Here is a 23,134-nt window from a genome sequence, read left to right as displayed (position 1 = left end):
TGAATACAAAGCAATAAAGATTAAGAGTTTCTCATATTCATTCATGAAGTGAGCATTACAATTTTTTACATGATAGTGATGGTGCACCATATATATATATATATATATATATATATATATATATATATATATATATATATATATATATATATATATATATATATATATATATATATATATATATATATATATATATATATATATATATATATATATATATATATATATATATATATTGAGAATAACAAGTGTGAGTTGGAAATGTTAAGAAAATAAAATGTGGAGAAATCATACATTGGTTAAAAAAGTTGAGATTTGAGCATTTATAAGTGAGAATCCATAACCTACAACTTTAAGGTATCGCAAACATGTGATAGTAGCTTGTATCTCAATATTACTCACTAACATACATCTTAAGTAACTTTCTATTTCTTCTCCAACTATATTCTTATTGTTTGATAATTTCTTGGATCGACAAAGTGGACTCCCCTCTTTATTTGGATTTTGGAGGAATATAAACCTATTTCTTTTCTTGAGTGTTTGTACAAGTTAGTTGTAAAATTTATTGTAAGTTAGTTGAGGTAAAATCAACTCTTTTATAACTCCGAACCAATCAACTTTCGTAAGAGGGATGCAATTAGTTGATGGTGAGATACTGTTTAATGAAGTGATAAATTTTGAAAATAAATCTAACATCCAGTGCCACATTTTTAATGTTGATTTGAAAACATAAAAGAAACTCGCGACTCTTTTCATGAAGGGGTTCTTGTATTGGTTAAGAGAAAAACTAATTCATATTGCATGTAATCAATTGCATTTTTATGTCAATCGATTACACCCTTGAAAATTAACTAACATAACTTACAGTAATAAAATATAATTAGTTGCACTTTTATGTCAACCGATTACACCTATGTATTTTTTTTAGTTAAAACTAAAGTTAGTAGCAAAGTGTAATCGGTTGAACTTTTATGTCAACCAATTACACTCTGAAAGTTTTCAGTTTTATTGTTAGTTAATTATACATTAACTCTTATATTGATGTATAAATACCCCTAGGGTATCTTATGTTTGAATTTTAATGAGAATTCACTATATTTTCACCCTCAATTACTCTATAATTCTCTCTCTCAATCTCTCCCTCTCCATACTCAATTACTAAAGTATTTTCATCAACTTTGTGGTTCCAAATTCTAACATTTGACATCAAGATCCTGGTTCGATCCATAAACACCTAGTGTGCAACATGAATTGTGGGTCAAATGAAAGAATTCCTACAAACTTACTCATCCTTGATACAAAGAACTACAACAAATGGTGCAGGCAAATGAATGTGTTGTGTGGCTACCAAGATATTCAAAAAGTGATCAAGAATGATGTGAATTCTCTTGTGGATGGTGCAATGCATGCACAACGAGTAACGCATAAGAAAGAAAAGAAGAAAGATTTCAAGGCATTGTTTTTAATCCATCAATGCATTGATACAAATAATTTCGAGAAAGTTAGTGATTGTGAATCACCAAAGCAATCGTGGGAAATTCTTGAGAAAGCATACGCAGGGGCTGATAAGGCGAAGATTGTCAGGTTACAAGCTCTCAAGCGTCAACTTGAATTGATTCAAGTAGAGGTGAAGGAGAAAATCAACGATTTTACGACAAGAATTACTCGGTTGGTAAACCAAGTAAAGACATGTGAAGAAACAATCACGAAGCAGTATGTTGTCGCGCAAATCTTGCGTTCTTTGACAGCAAAAATCAATAACATAGTCATAGTGATTGAGAAATCAAAGGATCTTACGACAATGAGCAAAGAGGAGTTGTAGAGCTCTATTGAGGTGCATGGTCAGAGAATGGAGGAAATGAATGTTGACAAGGAAACGGGGAAGATCGCTTTGCAAGCCCACTTCAATGAGTGGTACAAGAAGGCGAAGTGAAAATGTCCTATGAGCAAAGGTAGAGGAAAATTTTAGAATTTTGGTGGAAGAGAGTCCTAAAATTTCAAGAACTTAACATTCCAAAAGGGTGAAAAAAGTAGTAGTAAAGTTGTTGGATCAAACAATTCAAGAGTTATAAATCTAAGGGGTAGAGGTAGAACAAGAATGGTTGACAAGATCAGCGTGCATTGCTTTAATTTTGAAAATCATAGCCATTTTGCAAGAGAATTCAACTTCAACAAGAAAGAACCCCAAAAATATGAAGCTAGAATTGCACGTCAAGTGTTCAATGAAGAGAACACACTCTTGGTCATGATTATAGAGGGAGAATGAAGCAGCAACAAGGTGCAAGATAGGACGAACAACAATTTGAAAAAAGGTGCAGAACTTAAATGTAATTGGTTGCATATTTATGTCAACTGATTACATACTAAAGAAAATGCAATGGTGAATTTGAAGGAAGCAGTGTAGTGCAGTGATCAATGATATCTAGACTCCTAGTGTTTAACTAAAATAACGGTGAGGAAATATCGGTTTGTTACAAATAATAATGCCATGAAGAATAAACTGAAGTTTGCAGATGATACCACTCTAGCGGCGGAAGGTATTGGTGGTGTATCGATCGAGATAATGAATGCTATAAACTCTTTGATAAAAAAATCTGTTGTATATTCCTGGAATCAAGTGTAACCTTCTACGCGTTATTAATGTAAATAGAATTTTGGTCCTAAAAGATTCTATGGCTACCAATAGAACTTTCAAGGTTGAGATTAATGTTATGGAGCATAGGTGTCTTGCTACAACGACTAATCGAGAAGAGTGGTTATGGCGTTATAGGCTAGGGAATATCAACTTTAGAGATTTCAATGGCTTTCATAAGAACGGGATGGTAAAGGGGTTGCCATTGATCAACATTCTGGCTGAAATTTTGGAAGAATGTGTGCAAGCGAAGAAACATAAGGAAAAATTCAGCAAGGATGCAGGTTGTAGAATAAAGCATCACCTTGAGTTGGTCTATTCTGATGTGTGTTGACCGATGCAAGTTAAATCGATTGGCGATAATAGATATTTTATTAGATTCATCGATGATTATAGTGGAAAGTTAAGGACATACCTAATCAAGAAAGAGGATGAGGTATTCAAAGTGTTTAAGAAGTTCAAGTCCATGGTTGAAAGACAAAGAGATCACAAGCTCAAAATTCTCAAAACAGTGGTTGAGGAGAATATGTCCCAAATGACTTTAGGAGGTTTGGTGATCAAGAGGGGATAGTACATGAGTTAGTTCCACCCTACACACTACAGCAAAACAGTGTTTCTGAAAGGAAGAATCGAACGATTATGAACATTGTGAGAAACATCTTAAAAGGGAAGAACTTGTCTAAAGAGTTATGAAGAGAAGTGGTATCCACAATTGTATATTTGTTGAACATGTATCCAATTAAGAAACTTGAGAAAATAACACCACATGAAGCATGGTCGCAATTAAAATCGAATCTAAATCACGTGAGAGTTCTCGAATCGGTTGCGAATTGACATGTGTCAAGAGAAATTAGAAAAAAGATGGATGATAAGGGATAATAGATGATACTTGTAGGGTATCAGTGGTTACAAATTTTATGATGCCGCTAATAGAAGAATTTTGATCATCCGAGATGTCATTTCCGACGAAATTAAGGAGGTGCAACAGAGTGTAGTTTATTGGCAGAAAAGTGCAATCGATTAAACTGGTAAAGAATCCGCTCCAACAGTTTTGGAGAGTGCAAAACCAACCGTCGTTAAACCCCGAATGGAAGAAAATATGAGAAGATCAACTAGGAAAAAAGGTTTGCCTCGAAGACTCCAAGATCATGATTTATTCTGAGATGACAAAGTCAATGATGATGGTGATTTCGTCCATTTCGCAATTATGGCCAAATTTGAACCCATTAAAACAAAGGAGGCTTTAAGTGATCCAAAATGGATTTGTGCTGTGAGGGAGGAGCTAGAATTGATTGATAAGAATAAGACTTAGCAGTTAGGGTATCTACCAGAAGTAAAAAAGCTAATAGGTGTAAGATGGGAATACAAAGTAAAGACAAATCCCAAAGGTGAAATAATCAGCATAAGGCTCAATTAGTTGCAAAGGGATTTCTGTAAAGAAATGCATAAACTTTGAAGAGGTATTTTCACCGGTGACTAGAATTAAAGCCATTAAATTAGTTGTTGGTATTGCAAATAACAACAATTGGTCCATCTACCGAATGGGCGTGAAATCTGCATTTTTTAACCGACCGCTTGAAGAGCAAGTTTATGTAGAATAACCCCTGATTTTTTTTTGTAAAAAACCGATTTAAAATTCCAAAAAATTAAAACAGACGATTTTTCGAAAACAAAAAATTCATTTTTTTCTAAAAATAAGAAAAGTCAATATTTTCGAAAATAAAAAAGTCGATTTTTTTATCAAAGAACAAAAAAACCAATTTTTCGCGAAAATAAGAAAAGTCTATTTTTTCAAAAAAAAAAATTGTTTTTTTGGAAACAAATAAATAGAGTTTTTTCAAAAATAAAAATGTTGATTTTGTCAAAAATAAAAAAAAATATATATCCTTTTTTTTTCAAAAATAAAAATGTCAATTTTTGTCGAAAAATAAAATAGTCGATTTTTTTTCGAAAACAAATAAATCAACTTTTTCCAAAAGTCAAAAATAATTAAGTCGATTTTTTGAAAATGTCGATTTTTGTCAAAAATAAAAAAAAATTATTCCAAAAGTAAGAAAAGTTGTTTTTCCGAAAAGAAAAAAAACTTAATATTTTTCCAAATATGATTTTATAAATAATATTTTTTGTAAAATTAAAATTAAAAAAACATTGTGAAAAAGTTAGGAGCCTCAAAGCCCTACTTAAATTTTAAGAGTTTTTAGTTTAGGAGACAACTTATTTGGGGCTCATTTACTTTTATAATTTTAGACCCATATATTTTGGGGCCTTAAAAGTTAGGCTGTAGCCCTTAAATTGACACACTTGAATCTATACCCCAAAGGCATAATGGAAAAAACACACTTGATTTAGCCATATAACTATCAACAGAGAATCTAGGCACATGAACCTAAATGGATTAAATCGTGCCCTCATTCTTCAAAGTAACGAGCATCTACAAAATATTTGAGCTAGTATTTGAAATCTAACACCCAATGAACATAGCTAAAGCAATTATAGCTCCCATCTTTTTGTGATAACTAAAAGCCTTTCTATGTATCTATAAAGTATTTATTTTCACATAGTTTACTTTACCTGAACTCCAATTGAAATAAAGTTATTGATAGATTTCTTTAATCTTCTGCAAACATGCATATCCATTCTCCTGTGAGCAGTGCCTACATGTATCTTGCGTAATAAGATGAATGTGTAGTCAGTTATTGATTTTTGGGTTAAATACGTTTTTAGCCCCTATAAATATGCGACCCTGCATTTTTAATTCCCATAAAATTTTCCTTCAATAAATGGTCCTTGTAAAACTATTATGCACCAAATTTCAGTCCTTACTGTCAAACCAATGTGTATTTTACAATGATTATTTTGCAGACATGTTCATAATATTTTAAAAAGTTTCTAAAAAAAAAAAAAGAAACTCAAAATTTAATTTGTTGAGATTTTCATTAGTTTTATTATTATTTTTTGAAATTTGAAAAATTCATATTTAATTCTTCTCGTTTTAAAAAATTCTAAAACTTGGTAAATAAATATTTTACAGTATTCTAAACATATATAAAAAAAATTATTCAAAAATTTAAAATTAAAGGGTAATTAAACAGTTTTTAAAATTTTAGAAAATAGCAGAGACTGAAATTGCATGCATTAAAGAAAATTTTTATAGAAACTAAAAATGCAGGGTCGCATATTTTAGGGACTAAAAACGTATTTAACCCTTAAATTTTTTTGATTTTTAAACAATGGAGAGTCTTTGCAATCTAGTAGGAACCATTTGACCATTTATCATAGTATATGGCTACTAACATATATTCTCAGAATGCATCGAAGAGATGTCATTTATACAAATAACATCTAAACAACACAAACTATGCAAGGATTAAAATTGGAGAATTTTTTTCCTGACCCCCCTATGGGATGATCCCTAGCGAAAATCTCTAAATACCCCTATTTCAGAAATGTATTTTCGAAGTAAATTTCTTTTTAGATTTTTCCAGAGTTTAGAAGTGCACTTCCGAAAATATCAAATGGGGGATGTTTTCGGAGATGCACTTTCGAAAACATTTTTTCACATTTTTGGGGATTTTCGGAAGTGCACTTCCAAAATATGCAGAAATTGTGTTTTTTTATGATTTTCTAAACAACGTTTAGTCCCGTATTTTTAATTAAAAAAACGCTTACTATAAATAAAATATACCCGAATAAAAAAAGCAACAGATCAACATAAAATACTAATATTATATATACAAGCCGAATTATATATAAGTCGAATAAAATACTAATAGTGTGCGTAAATGTACGTAAATGTAAAAAATACAAACCGAATACAATAAAGTCAAAGAAAAATAAACCTGCACCCCCTATTGAGTATGCCTAACCCTAACGCCTTGAGACCTCCTCTGCCTGGTATATGCCACCGCACCGCCCGCGTCACCGACCATCCTCTCCACGACTGCAACCGCCTCTGGATCGCCTTGCGCGATGATACCTCGGTCCAATGCGTCCCGCCCAAGCATCTCTATCTGTTGGCATATCGGAAGGAGATCAGTGGCATGGTCATCCTCGACCTGCTGGTTCTCCAAGATCTCCTCATATGCTGGCTTAGGAGTGTCGGGAGCGTCGGGTGTCATCAGAGGATGTGACACTCGATAGAACCATGTCATGTACCCCTCTACACAATGCCAATCCTGGGTGGCCTACATGCGACGATACTCATCCAGGACTAAATGATGCGCCCAGTCCTCAAATATGGCAGTGAGCTCCACTCGGCTAACTGTGTCGGGAGCAGCCTCAAACGGTGACCTCGGTATCACTTGCACACGTGCAAACTGCCTCATGTACCGCTCCGGCAGATACCTCGCCATGGTGTTGGCCCCGCATGCCAACCACCCAGAGTATAACGCGATGCGGTCAAATGGGACAACAGCAGTTTAGTCACTGAATGGCGTCCAACGAATGGCAACGTGAGTTGTGCGGTCGAGGTACCCGGAATATGGTCCCACTGCATTCTTCCCTCTTTGGAGAACGTGTCGGACGGCCCTGGGCAAAGCATCATCGTACGCAGGATCAATGGCGAAGCCGTGGATGCGGGGGAAGTAGGAGATGATCCAGCCCTGAAACACAAACACGATAATGTATTAAAAATAAATATGAACCATAAATAACTGTGTACCAATTAAAAGGAAACGTACCATCAAGAGTGTGGTAGATCAAGTCAACTTTCTGGTCCTCCAGTTTGAGGCTTCATTCAGTTTCTGGTATAGGTATACCAGAATAGTTGACCCCCAGTTCCACTGGTGAATGGTAGTCAGGTCTATGAAATAGCGGAGATAAGTCACATTGATGTAGGTTGCACTCTTGTCCACAAAGAGTGTAGTGCCTACCAAGAACATGAACCAACATCGGAGAGCGCATGCACGGTGATACTCCGTAAATAGGTCGTTACCTTCCTCCTCGGAATTGGCCGCTGCCACCAAGTGGTGCTCATACAGCTTTCTCAAGGTGGAGAACCGGATATGGCCCCACTCGTCGTCCTGCACTCAATCGCCTCGACCCTTTGGATCCGGGAATGGTTCAGCAGCATCCCCCAAATCGGTAAGTGGAGAAGACAATGCACATCGTGCAAGGTGATCGTCAACTCCCCAACCGGTAAGTGGAAAGAAGATGTCTCTCTATGCCACCGCTCCACAAAATCCCCCTGCATGCTGTGGCTGATGGTGGTATACCCGGTCATGCACAACCCACCTAACCCGGAAGCAGTCACCACATCATTAAACCACTGTGCCTCTGGTTTAAAGAGAACAAAAATCTTCTGCGCGTGGTTCACCATTTTTAGCGTTGGCCTTTCCTGTTACAATAAAAACAAAAATAAAAAAGATTGTTAATTAGACCGTGAAGAAAATGTGAAATAAAAACCTAAATAAAAAACGGTTAAATAATAAAGTCAGATAAATTATAAAAAAAACCTCTCCCTCCCAGACACGTCGAGCGACATGCTCGTGGTAGAAAATCAGCACGGAAGTGTCCGTAGGCCCTCCCGGATAACCCTCCTCCTCCTCCTCCCAGTGTGGAGGGTCAGCATCAAGTATCTCCTCCTCCTCCCCTTGTGGAGGATCAGCATTAGGTATCTCCTCCTCCGCCTCCTGGTATCTCACCTCCTCCTCCTCCCGTACCTCCTCCTGACGGGAAGAAGACACCCGAGACAGCCGACTCCTCGATCCAAATGAGGAACCAGCCTCGTCCATCTGCACGGGTACTCGTACTCTACCCCGTCCCTGCGTCGATGCCAGCTGCGCCGCCCGCTCGCGTCTAGCCGATAATGTCTCTGTTTATCTCCCCTGTCTGAGTATAGCTGGGTTGCCTGCCAATTTCTTGAAAAAATTGAAAGTCATTAGAATGCGAGACACTCAAGAAAATAAAAAAAAACAACTTTGGTTAAAATTCGAAAGTGCACTTCCGAATCTGGTCAGAAGGTGTTTTCGGACATGCACTTTCGAAATCCCCCTGCGAACTCCATTTTTGCACAAACCCATTTCCTCCCTAAATGCTTCAAAATCAAATTTTTACTAACTAAACACACACATTGAAGTATAATAACTAAACCCTATAACATTTTACTAATTTATAACAACCCTAAAATGCATTCCAATCCTATAGTTGAAAGATGTAAAACTTACAAATTAGAAGCTTTGAAACTTGAAGTTTGAGTGGCCTTTGAAGGTTGTAGATCAACTTTGGAAAGAAAATTTGTGTAGTAGGATGGAGAAATGAAAGGATTTTGTGAAGTTTTTGAGTTTTAGAGTAAAATGAAAATGGGGGGAGGTTGTTTTGTTTAAACAGTCAAACGCGCATTATTTCCGAAATGCATTTCCGAAATGTTGATTTTGGAAATGTATATCCGAATTTTTTTTTTACGTTAAAAATAAAGTGGTTTCGGAAATATACTTCCGAATTAAAGGGCCATTTGGGGAATTTCAGCAAGGGTGACCAAGAAGAGAGGGGGTCAGGAAAGAAATTCTCTTAAAATTACCTAGAGCTGTCAATTTAAGGGACTGGGAATAACTTTTAAGGCCCCAAAATATATGAGGCATAAACTAAGAAATTTCTTTATGGATCCCCCAACTTTCTTGGACACCCACGGCGGAAATACTTAAATGCCCCTATATTTTGGAAATGCGTCTCCAAAATCACTTTTTTTTTTAAAAATTGATTTCGGAAGTGCACTTTCGAAAAAAACACAAAAAAAAAGATGTTTTCGGAGATGCGTTTCTGAAATCAGATTTTTTTGGAGAGGGAGTGTCTTCTTAGATGCATATCCGAAAAAGTTTAATAATTATTAAAAAATTAAAATCAAGGGGAATCAATACAATTAATAGTATAATCAATTGTATTAATAAAAATATATTATTAAATATATATCACTAAAATCAAGATATAATAATATTAGCATAACAAATATTTAAATTAACACCTTATTGACTACTTTTTTTTATGATACTTAAAAAAATTATTTGAAAAACTAATGTAATTCGAAATTTATACTAAAATAAGAATAAAGTTGTAAATAATTTTATTCTAATTTGATCTCTTTTATTTTAAATTTTTGTTGAATAATATTTATTTTTTATTTAATTATAATTATATTATATTAGTTATAATTTTAGTGATTATTAATATGAAATTTATCAAAAAATGATTAAATTTTTATGAGTTTTTTTTTTAATTTATAATTGAAATTACAAAAGAAATATCAACTGTATAATTATCATTATTAATATTCATAACTTATAAATTATATCAATTTTATGATATCTCAATTAATTAATATCCCAAATTTTTTAATTTTTTGGGATTTTGATTAATTCGAATATGCATATTCGAAAAAATCTCTGACCATTTTTTGGGGGTTTTTTTCGAATATACATATCCGAATTGATCAAAATTCTAATTTTTTTTTGTGTTTTCGGAGATACATCTCCGAATTAACCAAAATCCCAATTTTTTCAAAGATGCATCTCCGAAAGGTATTTTTGGATTTTCAACAAGGGTTTTCACCGCTGAAAATCCGTAAAAAAATTTCCTAAAATTATAAAAGGAAGTGAGCCCCAAAATAAGAAGGCCCCTAACTAAATATTTTTAAAATTCAAGTATGGCTTTGAGGCCTGCAATTTTTTTATAAAGTTTTTAATTTTAATTTTTTTAAATGCTATTTATAAAAACATTTTTTGGAAAATATATAAATTTTTTTATTTTTGGAAAAAGCAACTTTTCTTATTAGTGAGAAAATTGACTTTTTTTAAATATTGAAATTTTTAATTTTTGAAAAAAATTAGCATTTTTTTAAAATTTATTACAAAAATCGACAATTTCATTTTTGTAAAAAGTTGATTTTTATTTCGAAAAAATTGACTTTTTTATTTTTCAAAAAAACTCAATTTTTCTTATTTTCATGAAAAATTGATTTTTTTTTTTAAAAAAAAAACCGATTTTTCTTATTTTTGAAAAGATTAACTTTTTTCGAAAAAAAGTTTGTTTATTTGTTTCTGAAAAAATTAGTTCTTCTTAAAAAGTCGACATTTTTATTTTTTAAAAATAGACTTTTTTTTATTTTTGCAAAAAGTTAGTTTTTTAACTTTTCGATAAAAATTGACTTTTTTTGTTTCCAGAAAAAATCCGACTTTTTTTGTTAAAAAAAATCGATGTTATTATTTTACGAAATAATTGGTTTTTTTATTTTATTTGTAAAAAAAATTGACTATTTTATTTTTTGAAAAAAATTTACTTTTTTAATTTTTCGATGTAAAATGGAGTTTTCTTATTTTTGGAAAAAAATTGCCTTTTTTATTTTTCGCAAAAAATTCACTTACTAAATTTTTAAAAATCGATGTTTTATTTTTGAAAAAATAAAGTCAGATTTATATTTTATATAAAAAAATATTATTTTATATGCAATTACTTGGGTTGTGTTCAGAAGAGAATTCTTTAGGAGGTACTTTCCTGAAGATGTTCGGGGAAGAAAGGAGATTGAATTCCTAGAGCTGATGCAGGGTAGTATGTCAGTTCCTGAGTATGCCTCCAAGTTTGTGGAATTGGCTAAGTACTACACTCACTACAACAATGATGAGGCTAGTGAATTCTCTAAGTGTATCGAATTTGAGAATGTCCTTCATGATGAAATCAAGCAAGGTATTAGATATCAGAGGATTGGCCGATTTGCTGATTTGGTGGATTGTAGTAGGATCTTTGAGGAGGATAACATCAAGGTGAAGTCATCTCACTCCCGCGAGTTGGTTGACAAAATAGGTAAGAAGCCTATGGATCGAGGTAAGCCATATGGCAGAGGTAATTCGAAGAAGGGTGATTGGAAAAGGCCGAGTGAGGAGACTCTATTGCTCCTGTTAGGTGCTATAACTTTGGTGAGACTAGACATCATAGGAATGAGTGCAAGAGTGAAGAGAAGAAGTGCTTTAAGTGTGGTAAGACAGGACATATTTCGACTGCTTGTAGAGGGAAAACTTGTTACTTGTTATAATTGCGGTGAAGAAGGCGATATCACTCCAGAGTGTACGAAACCAAGGAAGAATCAGGCTAGTGGGAAAGTATTTGCCTTGTATGGGTCTTGCAGGTTACTACAAGAAGTTTATAGAAGGATTTTCAAATTTAGCATTGTCGTTAACTAAGTTGACTACGAAGGGTCAAGCATTCATTTGGGTTTCGAAATGTGAAAAAGGATTCCAAGAGTTAAAGAAGAGGTTGACTAGTGCTCATATTCTGATTTTTTCGAATCCGGCGGAATCTTTTGTAGTATGATGCTTTATTGATGGGATTAAGTGGTGTATTGATGCATAATCAACAGGTAATGGTTTATGTTTCGAGACAACTTAAGGTTCACGAAAAGAATTATCCGACTCATGATTTAGAGTTGGTAGTCGTGGTCTTTGTGTTGAAATTGTAGAGACATTATCTGTATGATTCGAGGTTTAAAGTATTAAATGATCACAAGAGTCTGAAGTATCTCTTTGATCAGAAAGAACTCAATATGAGGCAAAGGAGATGGTTAGAATTCCTTAAAAATTATGACTCTGGGCTGAATTACCACCCGGGTAAGGCGAACATCGTTGTTGATGCATTGAGTAGGAAGTCCTTACATATGTCTATGTTAATGGTGCGAGAATTGGACTTAATTTAACAATTCAGATACTTGATTTTGGTATGTGAAGGTATTCTGAATAGTGTTAAATTGGGTATGCTAAAGCTGACAAGTGGTATTCTTGATGAAATTAGAGCGGGTCAAAAAACTGATGTTGATTTGGTCGATAGGTTGACTCTGATTAACCAAGTTAAAGGAGGTGATTTTTGAATTGACAAAAATGGCATTGAAATTCTGGACTCAGACACGCGATGTCGAACAGGATGTCACGACATTACTATCTGAATATTCTTAAACAAATGAACAAGAAGTAAACGAACATATAACAACACAAGCAAGTTGTTAACCCAGTTCGGTGCAAACACACCTACATCTGGGGGCTACCAAGCCAGGGAGGAAGTCCACTATAAGTAATATAAATTCAGAGTAATACAATTCAAGGTTACACCTTTCACTTAATATCTACCCAATGCAACTTCAACCTAATATTACTTAGATCAGAGATTCCACTCACTCCCCCTCAATCACAGCAGTGATGAATAACGTTCTAAGAATATGAATAGAAGACACACTTCAAGGACACAACTTGATCTTGCTTAAAAGCTTCAATCAAGTACAATGGTACTCTTGCTTAAAAGCTTCAAGTACTTCTTACAACTCAAATAAAAACACCTAGACCAACACAATCATCATGATGATTGTTTGGCTTACAAGAAAGCTAGAACGCAAAAACTTAAAACACGAAAACCTCTTAAAGCTTCTCAATACAAAAACCCTGATTAGGTCTGCCGCTACTTCATATAATATATAGCCTTCAGAAAACGCAGCAGCTGGGCCTTGGATCCAAATTAGTTTTAAACCTAATTAAACTAATTTCCATAAATCAAGGAACCTAAAATAAGGGCAAATAACGTCGTCCTTGAACAGATCATAATCCAATATTTCCAAGTAAAGTGCATAGAATCTTAACAGATCACATAACCATAATTAGTAACAGAATAAGACGTAACAGCTACGAATGTCATGACATCGGCCTTGACATCAGGTAAAGGCCTGCATAAGTAAAACTTCACAACAGTAGAATGCATGTCATGACACCAGTTTTGACATGATAAAATCACAACGAGTTTTACCAAAAATTACAGCCAATCAACAACATCTACAAACTCCCCCTTTGGCAAATTTTTGGCTAAAACACGAATAGATGTAACCATAAAATATCAGAGCACACATAGCAGCCAGCATCACCAAGAAAACAGAAAAATAAATTCTGTAGAAAAACAACAGCCAGCTTGTTTAATCACTAGAAAACCAGAAAACATCTATTTAATCATCTGTTACAGAATACCACTTATCATTGTCAAGGAAACCAGAAGACATTCAAAAAACCAGAAAACCACAGAAAAACCAAAAAATCCAACAACCAATATCCAACAGAAATAACCAACAAAAATAACCAACAACCATCACTCCCCCTTTTTAGCCACAAAAGGAGCCAAACACAACCAAAAGATCAGCAGGAAAGAAACACCAGAAGTAGAGCTAATTGTCAGAACCATCAGTCTCTTCATCACTAGAGCCACTAACCTCTTCATCACCAGAGCCACTATTCTCTTCATCAGCGTCACTACTCCCAGCATCTTCAGTATCTTCACCATCCTCAGCCTCTTCCTCATCACCACTATCAGCATTTTTGTCTTCATCCATATTGTCACCATCACTTCCACCAGCATGATCATCCTCTGCAGACTGCTCAAGACTTTGAATGAGCTTTTCAAGCTTCATCTTCCTGTTGTCCAACTCTTTACAAGTCTCTTTCAGCTCAGCAATGAGAAAGGTTTTGTTCACAGACTTGCTGGGTTGTGATGTCCCAGCAGATGTCATGTCATCTGACCTTTGGAGCAGCTTATATTGGAAAGACAAAGCACTCTCCCTCTTACATACAGAATCTTTAGCTTTCAGAATTCCAGGGTATTGCTTGAGGATTATCCCACATATCAGGGATGGAAAAGCAATGGGAAGCTTGGTAGCAGAGGTACCAACATGCCTCATAGTTTGATCAAATATATAAGTCCCATAGTCAAATTTTGTCTTGGTTCCCACAACATATATGAATCTTCCTAGGCCAACAACAATGGTAGAAGTGTGATTGGTAGGCACCTAGTTTGCAGCACCAATTTTGTGCAGCAAGGCATACTTGACATTCAAAAGACTAGCAGACAATTTACTCTTTATGGGCCATTTTTTAACCTTACCACCAGTGATGACTTTGCAAACTTCATTTTCAGTCACTTCAAGCTCAGGTTGAGCCTCAGCATCTCTACCTAGATAGAGGTTGATAACAGTAGGGGAAAAATCTATACATTTTCTTCTAACATACACCTTATGAAAATCCTCAGTTCTTCCATCAGCACAATCTTGAGACAAATTCACTATAAATTCCTTCACGAGCATTTCATAGCATTTAGAAAAATGAGTAACAGTTTTAAGCAAACCTACAGATTTGATGAGCTTCATGACCCCTTGACATTCCAGAGCATCATTTGCAAGTTCTCTTTCCAGAGCCAGCCTTTTTTGATAAACAAACTTCCACTGGATAGCATTTGAAGCATAGTGCAGATAAATGTTGTCCAAAGGAACATCACGGACCTTTGTGGAGGATTTTGTGACAGCAATCTTCTTCTTTGAAGGGATGTCAGGGACATCACTTAGGACATTGTCTTCGGAGTCAGAAACACTTCTTTCTTTTCTCTTCTTCACAGCAACCTTGCTCCCAGTTTTTGAAGGCTCAGCAGAGACCTTCTTGATCTTTTCTTTGGTGGCATTCTTTAGAGGAGCAACCTTTGTTTTGGGAGGATGTTGATCATCAACCTGCTTTCCCCTTCGAGCCTTGACTCTGTTGGAAATGCTGGAGATGAGGTTATCATCAACAATGTCAATAGGATCATCAAGATTATCCAGATCCACCACATCATTTACACTGTTAATAGGGCAAGTAGGCTTCTCTTTAGGAGAAGTAGCATTGACCTCTTCAGCTTTCTCTGTTTCAAGAATCTCAGCATCTTTATCTCCAGATGCATCAGCATTTTTAGCATCAGAACCCTCAACATTGTTGGCTTCAGATGTCTCAACATCAACATGATCTTTGCTAGCATCAACTTGATCATCTTCTTTGTTCTCAGGGGCAGGAACTTGGGCCAGAGGAACAGATATTCCTGCTACCTTGTGACCTTCATGTAAGATTCTTGTGACAAGACTTGTGATCGCATTGTGGACATAAGCAGACCCTTCTTTATTCTGAGCAGAAAACGTTTCTGGAACAGACCCACCAGTTGATTTTCTTGCATGCATCTTTCTTGGTATACTGCCAACAGGATCAGTGGCTGGGACCGAGTTCAATGGCGCAACATCCAGCACAACATCCTGATCACCTACCATACTTGGTGCCCTAGAGTCGGATGCAGTTTCAGAGCGAGGAGTAGTGTTCTTCGAGGGAGAAGTCTGAGACATGTTGAGAGAGAAAGGAATGATGGAGAGAGGTTTGTGAATGCAGCGAATCAGAGAGGTAGCGTGAATGCCGAAAATAGGTTTTGTGGGAATGGGAACCGTTTGGAGAAAGTGTAAAAGAGGGGGAAAATACACTTTAATATGTAATGATAACAAATATTTGGAGAGAAGGATACTGTTGGCCCCACACCCAGTTAATTGCTATAATCCCTCATAAAGGAAAATGCCAAGTTTACTTCTCAAATTTTCAAATTGATTAGCATCCAAAGCCTTAGTGAAAATATCAGCCAGTTGAAGGTTAGTAGCAACATGTTCCAAGGCAATTACTTTATCTTCAACAAGATCTCTTATGAAGTGATGCCGAATATCAATGTGCTTGGTCCTGCTATGCTGGATAGGATTCTTTGAGATATTAATGGCACTTAGATTGTCACAATATAATGTCATGACATCTTGTGTGACATTATATTCTGTTAACATTTGTTTCATCCAAACAAGCTGAGAACAACTACTTCCTGCTGCAATGTATTCTGCCTCTGCAGTAGACAGGGATACACAATTTTGTTTCTTACTGAACCATGATATGAGGTTATTCCCCAAGAAGAAACATCCTCCTGAAGTACTTTTTCTGTCATCAGCACTTCCAGCCCAGTCTGCATCACAATATCCAGTGAGAATTGGTTCACACCCATGAGAGTAGAGCATGCCATACTCACAAGTACCATTCACATATTTCAGAATCCTCTTGACTTGATTTATGTGACTGATCTTGGGTTCTGCTTGATATCTGGCACACACCCCAACAGCACGAGCAATATCAGGCCTACTAGCTGTGAGATACAGCAGGCTTCCTATCATGCTTCTATACATGCTTTGATCAACATTTGTGCCCTTTTCATCTTTGGACAATTTTAAATGAGTAGGTGCAGGAGTTCTTTTGTGACTAGCATTCTCCAACCCAAATTTTTTGACAATGTTTTTGGCATACTTGCTCTGAGAGAGAAAAGTTGAGTCTTCCATCTGTTTAACTTGCAGTCCAAGAAAGTAAGTTAATTCTCCAACTAGACTCATTTCAAATTCTGATTGCATTTGGTCAACAAAATGTTTAATCATCGTGTCTGACATCCCACCAAACACAATATCGTCCACATAGATTTGTGCAATCAGGATCTTTCCTCCTTCATCTTTAACAAAGAGAGTTTTATCTATCCCTCCTTTCCTGTAACCATTACTAGTAAGAAACTCAGTTAGTCTCTCATACCAAGCTCTAGGGGCTTGTTTCAACCCATAAAGAGCTTTTCTTAGTTTGTACACATGATCAGGATGGTTTGGATCAGCAAAGCCTTTAGGTTGTTCCATATACACTTCCTCACTTAAGTAACCATTTAAGAAAGCACTCTTCACATCCATCTGGTATAGTTTGAATTTAAGAATGCAAGCAACTCCTAACAACAATCTAATTGACTCAAGTCTAGCAACAGGAGCAAAAGTTTCATCAAAGTCAATTCCTTCAACTTGATTGTATCCTTGGGCAACCAGCCTTGCTTTGTTTCTGATTATAGTTCCCAGTTCATCTGACTTATTCTTGTAAACCCATTTAGTTCCAATGACATTTGTATTTTTAGGTCTTGGAACCAGCTCCCATACTTCATTCCTTTCAAACCGACCCATTTCTTCTTGCATAGCATTAATCCAAAACTCATCTGTCAAAGCTTCCTTCACATTCTTGGGTTCAATTTTTGATACAAAACAGGAGTTTGAAACCTGTTCTCTTGACCTTGTAACAACTCCACTGTTGGGATATCCTATAATAAGTTCACTAGGATGATCTTTTTGAACTCTTATAGATGGTCTTTTGTTAGAGGGTTCAGCTTCAGTTTTTGCAATAGTGGGGCTACAATCATCTTCTTTCTTAGATTCTTCAGCTGCGTGTTCCCAGAATTTTCCAACATCATATGTGACATCTGCTTGTTTGTGCTCATCATCAACCACCACATTTATGGATTCCATATTTATCCTCGTTCTTGAGTTGAACACTCTATAGGCTCTGCTGTTTGTAGAGTAGCCAAGAAAAATCCCTTCATCACTCTTGGAATCCATCTTCCTTCTGTGATCTCTATCAGCAAGAATGTAACACTTACTACCAAACACATGGAAGTATTTGACAGTGGGTTTTCTTCCCTTCCAGATCTCATACAGAGTGGTAGATGTTCCTTTCCTTAAGGTAACTCTATTATGAACATAACAGGCAGTATTCATGGCTTCAGCCCAGAAATAAATAGGGAGTTTCTTAGCATGAATCATAGCTCTGGCTGATTCTTGAATGGTTCTGTTTTTCCTTTCAACAACCCCATTTTGCTGTGGAGTAATAGGAGATGAAAACTCATGGTGTATACCTTCAGAGGAGCAAAAATCAGCAAATTTTTTATTCTCAAATTCCTTTCCATGATCACTTCTGATTCTTACAACATCATTTTCCTTTTCTCTTTGAATTCTTTGACACAGGTCTTTGAAAACATCAAACACATCTGACTTTTCTCTAATGAAGTTTATCCAAGTGTATCTGGAGTAATCATCCACAACCACATAAACATATTTCTTTCCTCCAAGGCTTTCCATTTGCATAGGTCCCATCAGGTCCATGTGAAGCAGTTCAAGAACCCTGGAAGTAGTCAGATGTCTAACCTTTGGATGTGACATCCTGGTTTGTTTTCCTACCTGACATTCACCACAAATTCTTCCTTCATCAATTTGTAACTTGGGAATTCCTCTCACAGCTTCCATAGAAATAATCTTTTTCATACCTCTTAGATGAAGGTGACCAAGTTTTTGATGCCACAACTTTGTTTCTTCTTCTTTAGAACAAACAGTTGAGTAGTTAGATTCATGAGAGACCCACAAGTAACAATTATCTTTGGATCTGACTCCCCTCATTACTACATTCTTTCCTTTATCAGTGACCACACACTCAGTTTTAGTGAAGTTAACTTGGTATCCTTGGTCACAGAGTTGACTAATACTTATGAGATTAGCAGTCAAGCCTTTGACCAATAAGACCCCTTCCAGATTTGGAACTCCTGAGCAGTCTAGTTTTCCAACCCCTTTGATTTCTCCTTTAGCTCCATCACCAAAGGTTACATAGCTAGTAGAATGGTTTTTGATATCTACTAAAAGATTCTTGATTCGAGTCATGTGTCTGGAGCATCCACTGTCAAAATACCAATCTTCTTTGGCTGATACTCTAAGAGATGTATGAGCTATTAAGGCCATATTTTTAGGTGTCCACTGTTGCTTCTTGATGGGCATGATCTGCTTGGGTCTGTAGTATGGAGCTTGGTCTGGGTAACCATATAATCTGAAGCAGAAGGGCTTAATATGTCCAAATCTACCACAGTAATGACATCTCCATCTTTGAAATTTCTTCTTCATTCTACTTTTGTCATGATGTTGAGTCACATGTTGTGACATCGGGTTCACCATCTTGGATTCTGGTTTAGTATTACTGCTAGCTTGAGGATGTTTCATAGCACCAACAAATCCTATACCAGACATATCTCCTGAACTCTTTCCAATCTGTAGAATCTCTTCCAACATATCAGAACCACTGTTTAACATTTTGACAGATTTTGACATCTGATCAAGTTTGGATGTTAGCAAGGTAACTTCACTGTTTAGACCAGATATAGTTTCACGAAGCCCTGTGTTATCTGCCTCCAACTGAACTATGTATTTCTTCTGCTTTTCACCTTGTTGACAAACTTCAGCACTTCTGATGCATAGCTTTCTGTAGGATGCTGCTAATTCCTCAAAGGTTAACTCATCTTCGCTAGAATCTTCACCAGAGACACAAACACCAGTAAGGGCTGTGACATGTTTGGCAGATTCTTCTTCACCATCACTCTCAGAATCTTCATCAGACCAGGAGACTGACAGTCCTTTCTTTTGTTTCTTGAGATAAGTGGGACATTCAACTCTAATATGTCCATATCCTTCACATCCATGACACTGAATTCCTTTGCTTTGATTGTATTTTTCTTCAGGTTTAACCTTTCTGCTAGAATGATAGGATCTGTTAGTGTCAGAAGGAGTGTTCTTGACATTTGGTCTTGACTTCTGATCCATTCTTCTTATAATCTTGTTAAATTGTCTTCCAAGCATGGCTATAGATTCAGTTAGGTTTTCTTCTCTACCTTCCTCTTCTTCTTCTTGAGAGTTGGACACAAAAGCTAGGCTTTTATTTTTCTTTTCAGTATTGTCACTGATCCCCATCTCAAAGGTTTGAAGAGATCCAATTAGTTTTTCTACCTTCATCTTGCTGATATCATGTGCTTCTTCTATAGTTGTGACTTTCATATCAAATCTCTTAGGCAAGGATCTAAGGATCTTTCTCACCAGCTTTTCATCAGACATTTTTTCTCCTAAAGCTCCTGAGGTATTAGCAATTTCAAGTATATTCATGTGAAACTCTTGAATACTTTCATCATCTTTCATCCTTAGATTCTCAAACTTTGTAGTTAGCAACTGAAGTCTTGACATTTTAACTTTGGAAGTGCCTTCATGAGTAGTTCTGAGGGTATCCCAAACATCTTTGGCTAGTTCACAATAGTGCACTAGTCTAAATATATTCCTATCAATTCCATTGAATAGAGCATTCGAAGCTTTAGAGTTGCCAAGAGCCAGCTCCTCCTCATCTTTGCTCCAATTTTCTTCAGGTGTGAGGGATGACTTGCCATCCTTATCAATAGTGACAGGATGTTCCCATCCTTTGTTTGCAGCTCTCCATGCTTTACTATCCAAGGATTTCAGAAAGGCCACCATACGAGGTTTCCAATAATCATAATTAGATCCATCCAGAATGGGTGGTCTGTTCACAAATCCACCACCTTCCTTGTCCATAGTACCAGAAAATGTTGTCCCTAGATCTCACCCAGTAAGAAAAACAGGCAGGGTGCCCGCTCTGATGCCAATTGAAATTCTGGACTCAGACACGCGATGTCGAACAGGATGTCACGACATTACTATCTGAATATTCTTAAACAAATGAACAAGAAGTAAACGAACATATAACAACACAAGCAAGTTGTTAACCCAGTTCGGTGCAAACACACCTACATCTGGGGGCTACCAAGCCAGGGAGGAAGTCCACTATAAGTAATATCAATTCAGAGTAATACAATTCAAGATTACACCTTTCACATAATATCTACCCAATGCAACTTCAACCTAATATTACTTAGATCAGAGATTCCACTCACTCCCCCTCAATCACAGCAGTGATGAATAACGTTCAAAGAATATGAATAGAAGACACACTTCAAGGATACAACTTGATCTTGCTTAAAAGCTTCAATCAAGTACAATGGTACTCTTGCTTAAAAGCTTCAAGTACTTCTTACAACTCAAATAAAAACACCTAGACCAACACAATCATCATGATGATTGTTTGGCTTACAAGAAAGCTAGAACGCAAAAACTTAAAACACGAAAACCTCTTAAAGCTTCTCAATACAAAAACCCTGATTAGGCCTGCCGCTACTTCATATAATATATAGCCTTCAGAAAACGCAGCAGCTGGGCCTTGGATCCAAATTAGTTTTAAACCTAATTAAACTAATTTCCATAAATCAAGGAACCTAAAATAAGGGCAAATAACGTCGTCCTTGAACAGATCATAATCCAATATTTCCAAGTAAAGCGCATAGAATCTTAACAGATCACATAACCATAATTAGTAACAGAATAAGACGTAACAGCTACGAATGTCATGACATCGGCCTTGACATCAGGTAAAGGCCTGCATAAGTAAAACTTCACAACAGTAGAATGCATGTCATGACACCAGTTTTGACATGATAAAATCACAATGAGTTTTACCAAAAATTACAGCCAATCAACAACATCTACAGGCATAATGAAGTTTGGTGATCGAGTTTGTGTTCCTAATATTGCTGAACTTAAGAAGAGTATTCTTGAAGAAGGACACCGTAGTGGATTGAGTATTCATCCTGGTGCTACCAAGATGTATCATGATTTGAAAAAGTTGTTTTGGTGGCCTGGAATTAAAAAGGAAATTATTGAATTCGTTTATTCTTGTTTGACTTATCAAAAGTCGAAGATTGAACATCAGAAGCCGTATGGAGTTATGAAATAGTTTTTTATTCCAGAATGGAAATGGGAGAGCATATATATGGATTTTGTTTCTGGTTTTCCGAGGAAAGTTAAGAATTGTGAAGCTATTTGGGTCATTATGGACAGGTTGACAAAGTTTGCTCATTTTATACTGATGAGAATGGATTATCCGATGGAGAAGTTAGCTCAGTTATATATCAAGAAGTTAGTGAGTCTTCATGGTATTCCTTCGAGTATTGTGTCCGATAGAGATCCAAGGTTTACATCTAAGTTCTGGGAAGGTTTGTAGAAGGCTTTGGGTACTAAGTTGAGATTGAGTTCTACTTATCATCCGCAAACTGATGGTCAGACGAAGATGATGATTCAATCGGGAGATTTGTTGCGGGGTTGTGGGTTGGAGAAAGGTGGTTCTTGGGATAGTTACTTAACTTTGATTGAGTTTACCTACAACAATAGTTATCATTCGAGTATTGGTATGGCTCCATTTGAGAATTTGTATGGTAGGAGGTGTAAGATGCCATTATGCTGGTATGAATCTGGTGAGAGTGTTGTGATTGGACCAGAAATTGTTCAATCTACTACATAAAAGATTAAGATGATTCAGGAGAAGGAGAAAGCTTCTCAGAATCGCCAGAAGAGCTGTCATGATAAGAGACGAAGAACACTTGAGTTTTAAGAGGGAGATCATGTATTTCTAAGAGTGACTCATATGATTGGTGGTGGCCGAGCTCTGAAGTCGAAGAAGCTGATGTCGCGTTTTATTGGTCTGTTTCAAATTACGGAAAGAGTAGGAGAAGTAGCTTATCATATTGCTTTGTCGCTGATGCTTGCGAATATGCATAATATATTTCATGTGTCTCAGTTGAGGAAATATATTGTGGATCCTTCTCATGTGATCCAAGTGGATGATTTACATGTGAAAGACAACCTGACAGTTGGAGCATTGCCTGTGAGGATTGAAGATCGGAAGTTGAAGCAGTTACGTGGTAAAGGGATAGCATTGGTCAGAGTAGCTTGGGGAGGATAAGCAGGTGGTAATGTGACCTGGGAGCTGAAGAGTCAGATGAAGGACTCATATCCTAAATTATTTACTTGAGGTACGTTTTCGAGGACGAAAACTCTTTTAGTGGGGGAGAGTTGTAACACCCCATATTTTCCCTTATTTAACTTAATTAGAATTTAAATTAATTATTGGGATTAATTGGCATATTATTGGATTAATTTGAGAA

At 36.0% G+C, this 23,134-nt stretch overlaps 2 protein-coding genes across 2 annotated transcripts; one reads left to right on the top strand and one right to left on the bottom strand.

Moving 5' to 3' along the window:
* Positions 1 to 14,429: 14,429 nt before the first annotated feature.
* LOC131633134 (uncharacterized) lies at positions 14,430 to 15,779 on the bottom strand. The gene has a single exon (XM_058903854.1). The coding sequence runs from the start codon at positions 15,777 to 15,779 to the stop codon at positions 14,430 to 14,432; it is 1,350 nt and encodes a 449-aa protein (XP_058759837.1).
* Positions 15,780 to 22,614: 6,835 nt separating this feature from the next.
* On the top strand, positions 22,615 to 22,932 carry LOC131633160 (uncharacterized). The gene has a single exon (XM_058903879.1). The coding sequence runs from the start codon at positions 22,615 to 22,617 to the stop codon at positions 22,930 to 22,932; it is 318 nt and encodes a 105-aa protein (XP_058759862.1).
* Positions 22,933 to 23,134: the final 202 nt, after the last annotated feature.

The sequence above is a fragment of the Vicia villosa genome, unplaced genomic scaffold, assembly GCF_029867415.1.
Source record: "Vicia villosa cultivar HV-30 ecotype Madison, WI unplaced genomic scaffold, Vvil1.0 ctg.001080F_1_1_3, whole genome shotgun sequence".
In the NCBI taxonomy this organism is placed as follows: Eukaryota; Viridiplantae; Streptophyta; class Magnoliopsida; order Fabales; family Fabaceae; genus Vicia; species Vicia villosa.
The sequence above is the reverse complement of the archived record's forward strand: the minus strand, read 5'-3'. Positions and strand labels throughout refer to the sequence as shown.